Genomic DNA, 13,086 nt, shown 5'->3' with positions numbered 1-13,086 from the left:
TTTGACACAGTCCTCCTTTTCAGTGTTGAAACCTTTTTCACATTTTAATGGTAAACCAGAAAATGGTAAACCAGGTAAACCAGAAAAACCCAACAACACCTCTGCTGCTTGGCTTAAGACCAAGCATGTGCCTGCACAGAAATAAGTGGCTGTGATTGGCTAAGAGTTTCAGTTGACCGCTTTCAGCCTATCATAACAGCCATTGCTGGTATGAATCGGTATGGCTAGAAGGAAGTGTGTAATCTCTGCCTTAGCCACACCTCCAGTGTGGGCTGGGTTGTGGGAAGCCAGAGACACCCAATCAAGATTAAACTATTCTGCCTGTATATAGAAACCAACAACTTTAATGAAGGGAATACTTGCCAAAATGTGGATTTTACAAGAATGCCCGCAATTTACCATTGAAATGATAATGTTTAATTTGAAAAATGTATATAAAAGCAATTTTTTTTTTCTTGTTAGGGTTGGTCAGCATTTACAGATTCAAGACGGATACGTCTTTGTCCATTTAAGCATGGTAAGTACTCTTTAATGAAACATGTTAACATCAGTGACCTTTGATATATATTTGTATTTTAGCGTGGGAATGGAGAAATATTGTTATATATATGGAGAAAGAAATTCAAATATTTTTTTTAAAAGTGTCGGTGTCCATTCTATTAATTTGGTTGATGAAACTTTATTTCTGTTGGGAAGAATGTATTTATATAAGATATGTCTTCAGGATAAACCTTCTTATCTTCGTGCTGTCACAAACAGTTACTGGAATGGGCTAGGTTCTGTATCATTATATATTTTGAAAGTATTTTGTCAGGAATTAGAAATTTCTCTAGATTTCAAATGTGTCCTGCAAACGTGAATGTTTTTGGTTCAGTAAAGCATACATTAACCTCAAGCTGAATAGTTCCATGGAAGGTTTGTAGCCTCTGGGAAAAAAAGTTGTAGATTTGTTCTAAAAATTAAATTAAACTTGTAGTGTCCATAATGTTTTACTTAAATAATGTTGCTATGTGTAACCAATAATAATGTTGAAGGTAGTGTAGAGTTAAATAAATGGAAAAACATATGTACTACACTGTATGTGAATGTGATACTTGTTAGGTATACTCCATCTGCAGCACAAAAAATATATATTTTCCAAGTCTTAGTGAAGAAATTATCTACATTTTATTGAAGACATAAGTCCTTCTTACTGATACATTCAGCAGCAAAGAAACAGTTAACATAACCAGTAAAAAAACATCCAATCAGCATGAGGTTAGATATATAAACCCTTCATCAAGACCCTCCCACTTCCTCTTTCTTTGATGAGGTCGAGCAGGAGAGCAGTCCATCGGAGAAGTGTAGAACTGTATAAATCAAACACTGCAAAACAGGAACCATTGGCAATCAGGACCATCCGCTTAGTAAACTGTAACATACAGGATGTAATACACAGCAATATTGACATCTCAATCAATGTAAATATGCAAGAATATAGAGAAATTAAATAATTAGTATATAGAGCAATTAATTAATTAGTATATAGATCAAATTAATTAGTTTTTTGAGTAATTAATTAATTAGTAGAGAGAGGAAATTAATTAATTAGTATATAGAGCATTAATTAATTCACCAAATGTGACAACATCCGAAATAATAAAACCATATAAACACAAACCACACCCCGACACCTGAAAACCTGAAGAGAAAAAAGGGGGATGCTAGAAGAAACAAGGTGGGGGGGGGGGATATTTCCCTCCTGTCCTTAAAGGGACACTATAGTCAGAGAAAAGACAGTGTTTGCATTGCCCCTAGGGACACCTCCAAGCAGCCACTCCTCAGATGGCCACTGGAGGTGCTTCCTGGCTCAGTTCTGCACAGTAAGCAGCACTGCCATTCAGCGTCCCCATACTCTGCATGGAGATGCTGAATTTTCCTCATAGAGATGCATTGATTCAAGGAGGTCCAAAACAGCATTTGGCCCAGCCCCGTGCTGATTTTAGCCAATCCAATGCTTTCCCCATGGGAAAGCATTGGTTTGGCAAAAACTCAGGCATTTTGATGATGTCACAAAGGGGGTGGAACCAGCGCCGGCAGACCCGCGCGTTGCTGGAAATAAGGTAAGTTTTAAACTTTTATAGGGGGGTTAAGGAGGGCAAGTCACCTAAATGGTGTGTTAAACACTATAGGGTCAGGAATACATGTTTGTGTTCCTGACCCTATAGTGATCCTTTAATAAAATGTTCTTATTTCTTCACCAAGGCTAGGATAATCTCCAATTTTACAGCAAGACAAAGTGCTTCATATTTTTAACGCACAGAGATTAAAGCAAAGGATTCATATGAACAAGGACAGAAATAAAATGTCCGAAAAGTCAATTCCTTTGACCAATTAGCCGTCGCCAGAACCTCGGTTAACAAACCACCCATGTCCATGGCAGCTGATGCCACAGCACCCTGTACCGAGTGAGCACCAAAGATGCCGTCTACACTAGAGAGGGGAAGGCTCCACTTGACCTATCGAGCTATGATGGTAGCAGAGCCTGGTTTACAGGAACATACATATGAGATCAAGAGTTGGCCATGCGGCGAGGAGTGCAACAATGAAGCCAACTAAATTTAGTAGCCAGCTAAATTCAATTTGCGAGATACACAAAGACATGGTCTATCTGGAAAATCGGGTGCGAGACAAGATGAGTTAGATTTGGTTCTGCAAGGTATAGTAAAAATCACCCATGGGTAAAAAAGAAAGAGTCAATGTTGAAGGCTCGTACATCAGACACTTTATAGAGCGAGACCATGCAGAGGAGAAGGAGGGCAATTTCACTGACAATTGGCGTAACAACAGCTGATCAATGTCCAGCAATCCTTCCAGAAAGTGACGAACCTTGGAAACATCCCAAAAGGAGGCCTAGCCAAACTTATCCCATGAAGTAGTTGCAGAAGCAACGGGTACCAGGGCTGAGTCCTTCAGAGTGTTGCTATCAGCACAGCAGGATCGTCATACACTGTCGCTTCAGAAGATGAAGAGCCTGCATAATCAAGGAGAATGGAGGAAATGTATGTAGCTCCCGATGGACACCATGCATGCAGAATGCACTCACTGCCAGGCAGAGAGAATGCGACAGCCAGCTGAAAAAAGTAATCCGTCTGACAATTCACTCTTGACATGAACATATTTTGGCCCCAAAACCAATCCAGGAGACGGAAGACCTCCAGGTGAAGTATCCAATCACTGGCATATCTCCAGGGATATATAGATTTAGACATGGTGATTCAGCTGCTTTATGGACTGCATGGTGCCTGGAAAGAGTTATGGGTTATCTTAACTGTTTCTTTGCTCCTGGAGTTATCAGTAATGAAGGTTTAAGCAAATATTAATCCTCCTGCCTTGCTGTAAAATTGGGATTAGTTAGCAAGAAGTGTCATAACCCTTACAGGTGCACCACGTTTTTTTACAATGTTGGGTGTGATATATAGTGGCAGAATTTTCTTTAGGTGATTGACAATGGGACCATACTTGTCTTGCTTATTTTTGTTTTTTTGATTCACTAACAAGTTAGGAGGGCTGCAAGTTACACAACTAAAAAAAATAGATTCAATTTTAAGTGTTGTAAGTCCAAGAAAGCAGATCAAGGGATAAAACATGTAGGATTGAAAGCATAAAATACATTTAGAAGAAATGATCTGAGTGGGAAGTAAGCAACTTAAAGAGAACCTGTGAAACCCAGACCACATGGACAACAAATTAACCCCAAAACAATTTCAAGTAGTGTAAAGCAATAATATAATACAGATGAAACAATAAAATATAACAATATGTAAAATATTATAGAGATCAGCTGCTACCACACTATGTGAATATCCCCCCAAACAAATTAAATTCAATACTCTCCCCCACCTAGAAAAAAAAGAAACAACCACATTAAAGGAACACTACAGGATCAGGAACACAAACATGTATTCCTGACCCTTAAGTGTTAAACCCACTATCAAAACTCCCTGGGCCCCTCTTGCCTCCCTAAATATAGTAAAATCTTACATGTATTCAAGTCTGGAGCTGTTGCCTCTGCCTCTGAACTGCATCTAAACTCTGACATTATCAGAAATGGTGGTCCGAGCAAATCACAATGCTTCCCCATAGGATTTGTTGAGACTGTCAAGGAGGCAGATCAGGGGCAGAGCCAGCATGATTCAAACACAGCCCTGGCCAATCAGCATCTCCTCATAGAGATGAATTGAATCAATGCATGAATATGAGGAAAGTTCAGTGTCTGCATGGAGAGGGTGGAGACACTGAATGTTGTGAATCACACTAGGCAGGACTGCCCAAGGAAGCAGCCCACTAGGCTGTAATGTAAACACTGCAATTTCTCTGAAAAGACAGTGTTTACAGCAAAAAGCCTGAAGGTAATGAATCTACTCACCAGAACAAATTCAATAAGCTGTAGTTGTTCTGGTGACTATAGTGTCCCTTTAAAGCTGTATTGCTTTAAGGAGGTGGAATTGCCCTTTAAGAAGAGTGTGTGATTCTAGAATAGAATATTGAACAACAAATCCACTATAAATGGGTTCACTGCAATTTTAAAAAAAAATGTTTTTACATTTGTGATTCGTTTAGTGCTCTACGTTATGATACTTATGTGATGATTTTCCTATGATCCAATAAGCTAGCAGATCCTTAGAGTTTTTCTGTGTACACATCCGAAAATGGCAGAAATAAACACATTTTGTTAAACTGGAGTTTATTCAGTACACTGAGAATTGCAAATTGTAGGTACACTAGCTGGAAATGATTTATTTTACAAATTATGTGTCCATTCTCCACAATTCTCAGTGTATAAAATACTGTCCTATATCTTGCATAAGCTTCCTAAAAATTCTCATAAATCCCAAACATGAATGAAACCATAGTTTGTTCCAATTTTCGAACACTGCCACGGAGAGTAATATTTCCCTTTATTTTAGGTAATGTTCCAGGGAACAACATTCTGCCAGATTCCGCTCTATGTGCCTGATTGGAGTATTTTGTTACACTATGTCGTCAATGTATCATCATTTCATTCTGTGTTTTGTCATAAGGTTTTGTCTTCCATGTTCCCGTATTTATTGTAGAAAGTGAATAATACAACTTACATGACTAACAAGCAGCATTATGGATGTTTTTAAGAAAAATAAATTATTTTGATATACATACATTTCTCTTCTGGGACATTTATTCTCTGTTTGAACTTTCTTTGATGATAATTTAATCTTAGATGTAAAAATCTGCAAAATATGGTGTTTAAAGGAACACTTAAGCATTGGGAAAATGTGTCTGTATTCCTAGTGCTACAGTGCTGAGGCCCATTGACATTTAGATCCCCTCCTGTGTGTCACAAAACAAAAACAAAAAAAGAATAACGCTTTTCTTCAGCACCGAGTCTTACTCGGCACTGCCACAACCTCCTTCTCGAGTTATACACCAAATTACAAAAATAGGGGGAGCAATAACAACGCCAGCAAACCTTAAATGTGATAGTTAGTACTTCATTACGTTTTGCAGGAAGCCCCCTGATTAATACAGAAAGTACTTTGATAGCATAATATAGTTAAAATAAAGACAACTGGTGAGAAAGACAATTGGTAACTCACAATGTCCAGAGTCACATGTAGCAAACTCTGGCTATAAGGGCATGTAGATGGTATGGATGCTCTTTTAATTCTTCCCCACCTTCTCGTCCACTTCTCCACCATCAGGAATAACAAAGGAGATTAGCTGAGGCAAATTTAATTTCAACTAAATTTGTACAAACAATGCAACATATGAGTAGAAGCACAAAACCACCAATAAAAGTAAAACGTCCAAATCAGACTAGAGCACAACATGTTTCAACCTATAAGGACTTCATTTAGATTGCTCCTTCTCGAGTTATGTCATTCTGGAGGCGTACCTCGAGGTTAATGGGACAACCAAATGTTCTTAATAGAGGATCATTGGGCAATGTAGGTGCATGCGCAGCACTCGCCACAATGTACCTATAATTCCACCATAGAAAATCATTGTATTCAATGACTGTGATGGCACTGAGACGTCATGGTATGCTACAGTATGTCAGCCGAGAAGTAAGATTCTGGTCTCCAAAGGGCTAGGAGTGTCGCTTGATGCTGTGCTTCCAATCCTTCTATTTAGTTTAATATTGGGTTTTGGGAAGGGGGGGAGGGGGTAGGACAGGATGGCCAGCACTGACGGCACTACAACAACTTCATTAAAGTGAAGTTGTTAAAGTACCTACAGTGTTTCATTAAAGACATTTTGTAGAACAAAGTTGTTTCTTTAAGCTTCTGATAGGTCCTGGCCTCGAATGGAGGTTTTGGAATTTATTTAAAAAAAAACCAAAAAACTATTTAACCAAACTGTAGGCCATGTGTAGCAATACACCGCAATGGCAAGTGATTATGTCAGAAAGGAGAAACAGAATACATTCTGCTGTCAGACAACATTCCTACATGCATGACAGAATACACTTACTAGTTTTTAGGATATACTTATGTCATGAACAAAATATTTCAAAATTTGTTTTGACGTATAAGTGCCCATTGAATGTGCAACCAGATTTTTGTTTCCCCTGCATTTGCCCAAATTGTGTTCGCATTAGTCAGAGGCTGACTAAAACCAATAGCCTGCAGGACAGAGGTAATTTAATCTCAAAAACCTGAAGACTGCCTTCCAGTTTTTGTGCACAGATAAGATCTCCACCATCAGATTCAATGTTTTAAATTATCACCGCCTGTTCAACTGCAGTAAGCCAAGTTGCAATATTTACCTTTACAAAACTAAGGCAGAATATTTCTGCCCAAAGACACACATATTTGTTGTAGGAAAGACAATGTCTAGAAATAGGGTGGAACTGTTTTAATCCATTCGTCCTGCTATCTCAATCTTGTCTGTTAAATTCTCCAATACCTGCTATGCCATTAAATTCTTGCCATATATAAATAGTCCACGTATACAATGTTTTCAATCTGGTTTAGCAGTAATAAAAGCTATTTCATTATCAATCTATTCTAGCAAGTTAATTACCACTCATCATCTTTTAACCTAATAGAACATATTATGACTATCTGTATAAACACTAATCTGTGTAATTAACACTTACTGTCTCTTAATATACTCTTATCGACTAATTTACCAATCTGAATTAATCTAGCCCCCATTTTAATCTATTAATGTGTGATTGAGCCTTCCAAATACTGGGCTGTCAAATACCAGTATAAACCATATACAGATACTCCTCAATTACCGACTGGATTCCGTTCTTACAACCCAGTTGTAAAGCAAATTGGTCGGTAAGTGATGATGCGTGCAGGTCTATCTCCGGGGAAATTTCCCTGAACATAGACAAGCGCAGCAGAGCAGGGAATCCCTCTAATCTATGTTCTGGGAATGTTCCCCAAACATAGATTAGATGGATTCCCTGCTCTGGTGCGTTTTTCTATGTTTGGGTGAATTTTACTCGAACATAGATTAGATGGATTCCCTGCTCTGGTGCGTTTTTCTATGTTTGGGTGAATTTTACTCGAACATAGATTAGAGGGATTCCCTGCTCTGGTGCTCTTGTCTATGTTTGGGAAAATTTACCCGAACGTAGACATATGCAACAGAGCAGGGAATCCCTTTCATCTACAGTTGCAAGAAAAAGTATGTGAACCCTTTGGAATGATATGGACTTCTGCACAAATTGGTCATAAAATGTGATCTGATCATCATCTAAGTCACAACAATAGACAATCACAGTCTGCTTAAAGTAGTAACACAAAGAATGAAATGTTGCCATGTTTTTATTGAACACACCATGTAAACATTAACAGTGCAGGTGGAAAAAGTATGTGAACCCCTAGACTAATGACATCTCCAAGAGCTAATTGGAGTGAGATGTCAGCCAACTGGAGTCCAATCAATGAGATGAGATTGGAGGTGTTGGTTACAGCTGCCCTGCCCTATAAAAAACACACACCAGTTCTGGGTTTGCTTTTCGCAAGAAGCATTGCCTGATGTGAATGATGCCTCGCACAAAAGAGCTCTCAGAAGACCTACGGTTAAGAATTGTTGACTTGCATAAAGCTGGAAAGGGTTATAAAAGTATCTCCAAAAGCCTTGCTGTTCATCAGTCCACGGTAAGACAAATTGTCTATAAATGGAGAAAGTTCAGCACTGCTGCTACTCTCCCTAGGAGTGGCCGTCCTGTAAAGATGACTGCAAGAGCACAGCGCAGACTGCTCAATGAGGTGAAGAAGAATCCTAGAGTGTCAGCTAAAGACTTACAAAAGTCACTGGCAAATGCTAACATCCCTGTTAGCGAATCTACAATACGTAAAACACTAAACAAGAATGGATTTCATGGGAGGATACCACAGAGGAAGCCACTGCTGTCCAAACAAAACATTGCTGCATGTTTACAGTTTGCACAAGAGCACCTGGATGTTCCACAGTAGTACTTGCAAAATATTCTGTGGACAGATGAAACCAAAGTTGAGTTGTTTGGAAGAAACACACAACACTATGTGTGGCGAAAAAGAGGCACAGCACACCAACATCAAAACCTCATCCCAACTGTGAAGTATGGTGGTGGGGACATCATGCGTCAGGGCCTGGATGGATTGCTATCATCGAAGGAAAAATGAATTCCCAAGTTTATCAAGACATTTTGCAGGAGAACGTAAGGCCATCTGTCTACCAGCTGAAGCTCAACAGAAGATGGGTGTTGCAACAGGACAATGACCCAAAGCATTGAAGTAAATCGACAACAGAATGGCTTAAACAGAAGAAAATACGCCTTCTGAAGTGGCCCAGTCAGAGTCCTGACCTCAACCCGATTGAGATGCTGTGGCATGACCTCAAGAAAGCGATTCACACCAGACATCCCAAGAATATTGCTGAACTGAAACAGTTCTGTAAAGAGGAATGGTCAAGAATTACTCCTGACCGTTGTGCACGTCTGATCTGCAACTACAGGAAACGTTTGGTTGAAGTTATTGCTGCCAAAGGAGGTTCAACCAGTTATTAAATCGAAGGGTTCACATACCTTTTCCACCTGCACTGTGAATGTTTACATGGTGTGTTCAATAAAAACATGGCAACATTTCATTCTTTGTGTGTTATTAGTTTAAGCAGACTGTGATTGTGTATTGTTGTGACTTAGATGATGATCAGATCACATTTTATGACCAATTTGTGCAGAAATCCATATCATTCCAAAGGGTTCATATACTTTTTTCTTGCAACTGTATGTTGGGGGAAAATTCCCAGAACAAAGATCAGCTCTCTAACGTGGGGAATCCTTTGAATCCCAACGCTAGAGAGTTTGTCGTAAGTGCGAGCCATCATAAAACAGGACCAACTGTAATCGAGATTGTGTTTGTAATTCATCTCTGTTTACCTGATGTGTAAACCTCTGTAGCTTTCATTGGTTTGATCTCCATCCGTGTTGCTAAATGGTTGTCTGTCCATCTGTGTTTTCATGTGTGCACTTGTCTTTTGGTGTAAGTGCTCTGGTCCCTCCATTGCTCCCTGTCTAGTGGGGCTGTCCAATTGATAACCCGTTTACCAAATGACATAGTAAAATGGGGTCCTACCTAAAGAACCACTAATCAAAATATCCAGTCCATAAAAGTAAAGGTTCAAGGCTCGATTTTTTTTTTTTTAAATTAGGCACAAAGTTATCAGTTTAAACAATCAATTTATTTACAGAGTCATTTGGACTATACGGTGTCACTGCAGGTCTGGACTTCATTTCGAAAAATGATTACATTTGCATATAATGTATAAACATTGACAGGGAATGTGTCCAATTTACAGCCATTTTATTAAAAAACATCTATATTGGCGTAAAGGCGCACTCAAGAAATTGATCATGCAAACCCCTATTGCATATGTGTATATATATTAATAGGTGCAATAAAGTCAAGGTATTTATACAATATATAAAATAAGTCATAAGGCAATTTAAATAAATGCATATAGGGACGTTTAGGGTAATGTTGCAGTTGTTGTGGGCCCTTAAATTTGGTATACATTGGTGATCCTTATTTTTAAATTATAGATAACTAACTCTAATCAATGTACATAATTGTATGTGATGCACGTATTTGCAATACACAGTAGCAAAATAAAATTAAAAAAATGTTCAAACAAAAGATGAAACAAAATAACACAATAGTTAACAACATGACACAGCATGCAAAATTGGTTTTATTGTGTTAGGTTGTATAAAGACCATGCTATGTCTTCAAGGACATGGTGCTTCTTAGTTAAATATTGGATATATATGATATATATGAACTCATACGCTCTAAAGGTGCAGGTGGTAACAAAAATTTTAACATTTCATCTTATTTTTCTGGTTTGCGATTTAACTGTCAAAAGAAATTATAAAAATCAAAAAACACTAAAGCATGATCTGCAAACAAATTGATACAGGTTTAAATGTAATGATTAAAATTAGAAAGGTAAAATTTGTCTTAAATCCACATGTTATAGACTTGTGCATGGGCGAAACCTTTTTTTTTTACATTTGGCCAAACCAAATTCTGTCCATTGTGCAAATAAATGTGGCTCGTGAAGGAGCTGAAAGATCAAAATTAAAAAAAGCACTTCTTAGTATTTAAATAAGTTAATAGATTAAATGGACACAAGCACGTCCAATTAACTAATTTACATGAGTGCAGTTCAAACTAAACTAAAATTTGGTTTCATTTATTGGATATATGTGTTAAAGGCCGAGCTGCCTAAAACGTACAAGCATATTAAGGAACAGCTGTGCACACACACAAAATACAGATTATGGAACAGCACACATTCTCCTAGATTTATGCTTTCCTGTGGTCACATCCAAAGACCACAGGGAGAGTGGTGGGAGAGTGGTGTGCTCAACCCAATAAGAATTGGTTCGGTATTCCAAACAGAGAAAATGGTGGTCATAAACAAATTAACAAGAACATTGCAGCTAATTTATTATTTAATATGCTTGTGTATCTGATTTAGACACCCACACTCTCTGGGACAACATTGCTTACAATCCTATGAGTGAAACTGTCTCCTGGGAGCCGACATGTCCAGTTCCAGTCACCATCAACCTGTGTTGGTTGGACGCTTCTAACGACAACTGTATAAATCTACCGGAGTCATTTAGTTCAACAGTGAATGATCGGGTAAGGTGCAGTGGCTTATCGGAATTACTTTTTAATTCAATAAAAAAAACAAGTTGTGTAAACAAACCTATTCTAACTTTATTTCCAATACTAGACAAATAAATCACTTTATCGCTTTGGTGACAATGCCTTTATGCTACAAGGGCAGAATAAACACATTGTCACCAAAGACTTGTAGATTTGTTTTGTTAAATTCTTTATTTTTGAGTGAATTTTTTGAATGACAGAAACATCGTATTTAAGAACGTGCGATCTTGGGACATTTTTCGTGCTGACATTGAAAAACCATAACAGTACCTGTTCGCTAAGAAGTATAATCTGCCCATATTCTGGTGTCTCAATTGCTAATCTGTCACATTTTATATTTTAGTTAAAGCATACGTAACAATTGAACTTGATAACATTTGTGAACATTGTTTTAGCTCTTGGCGTGGAAGATAGCCCATCTTGTGGTCTGATAGGAAATGTCAGCCACTGTAGTTGATTTAGTTAACTCGCCTCCATGCTCCACAGTATTGTACTACCGGTGGTAACACACATATCTTTAAATATATTCCTATCTGAGTGAACAGAAGAGAAGAGTGAAGAAAGGAAAGGAAAGAAGAAGAAAAGTATAGTCCAAGAAAAGCACGGAGGGCTGAGGTTATAAATAGGTCTGTGGTGGTTCCTGATCGGTCGGGAGGTCGGCACTGGGCAGTCCACCATTATGTCTTTTCCGAGTGGTCTGTATAGAAGGGTCATCTGTTTCTCCCTAAAGCTGTAATTACCAGTGCCTACCCTCCTTTAGTCTGCTAAGCTGCTTCTTAATCAGGGTTCCCATATTTTCTTTAGGGAACCTGTGCAGTCAGATTGTCCATTAAGTGTGTATCTCTTATTTTGGCTAGCACTATCTGTGTAGGGGGTATTACCGCTTTGAGCCACGATTGGGCTAGCGCCCTTCTAGCCGCTAAAGTGATCTTGTGTAGGAGCAGTTGTTCGTGTTTAGTTCATCACTCTAGTGGTCTGTTCAGTAGGAATACCCACGTGTCAACATCAGGTGTACGTTACAATATCTGTCCCAGTAAGTCCTGTATCGTTTTCCAGTATACGTGTACTAGGGGGCATTCCCACCACATATGAATGTAAGATCCCCTCTTTCCGCAACCTCTCCAACATGTACCTGCTGCCAATTTTTTCATTCTGTATAGTTTTTCAGGCGTTGTGTACCATCTGAACATAGTTTTAAATGATTGTTCTTGTAGTGACACACAAATGGACACAGTACTGTTAGTGTCCCAGATGTCTTTCCAATCGATACCTTCTAATGTTTCTCCTAAGTCTGCTTCCCATTGTTCTGTGTATGTTAAAGATCCCCATTCGGTCTTTTCTGAGCTAAGATGGGCGTATAAGGTAGGGATTAAGCCCGACCGGGCAGACTCGCTCAGACACAGCCTCTCAAAGAAAGGCAATGCTTTGTGTGCAGTCTCCCTCTCCTGTACTTGTTTCGCGAAGTCTTTAAGCTGTAAGTACCGTACAAAATCTGTTGGTGTAAGGTGTGCCCTCTGTTTAAGCTCTTCAAATTGTACTATCTGCTTGTACATGTGGAGAATTCGCTGTTAACCTACTCTCTCTAAATTACGAAAGTTTCTTGCTACCATCCCAGGTGGGATCTCCCTGTTTCTCCACAAGGGAGTTAAAGGTGAGGGGAAGACGCCAATTTGTATTTGATGGCTATTTTATCCCAAAGTCTGATCGAATTGAGAATTGCGGGGCATGCTGTTCGTAAGATTGGTCTATACTCTTTGGGAACCCATATAAAAAATTGAGCCAGATCTGTCCCTGTTAACAAAGATTCAAGATCTACCCACCTCCTCTCCTCCTTAGGGACATGCCACATCACTATTTGGGCGAGTTGGGTGGCCAGATAATAGAAATG

General features: G+C 38.7%; 1 protein-coding gene across 3 annotated transcripts in view; it reads left to right on the top strand.

Moving 5' to 3' along the window:
- The window catches only part of IL17REL (interleukin 17 receptor E like), a 91,953-nt gene that overhangs the window by 38,664 nt on the left and 40,203 nt on the right, over positions 1–13,086 (top strand). For all 3 annotated transcript variants that reach the window (XM_063445067.1, XM_063445066.1, XM_063445065.1), the window contains exons 9-10: positions 463–517; positions 11,005–11,171. In XM_063445067.1, the coding sequence (XP_063301137.1) occupies positions 463–517; positions 11,005–11,171 (222 nt within the window). The remainder of the gene's footprint in view (positions 1–462; positions 518–11,004; positions 11,172–13,086) is intronic.

The sequence above is a fragment of the Pelobates fuscus genome, chromosome 3 (assembly GCF_036172605.1).
Source record: "Pelobates fuscus isolate aPelFus1 chromosome 3, aPelFus1.pri, whole genome shotgun sequence".
Lineage (NCBI taxonomy): Eukaryota > Metazoa > Chordata > Amphibia > Anura > Pelobatidae > Pelobates > Pelobates fuscus.
This window is presented reverse-complemented; position numbering and strand designations above follow the sequence as displayed.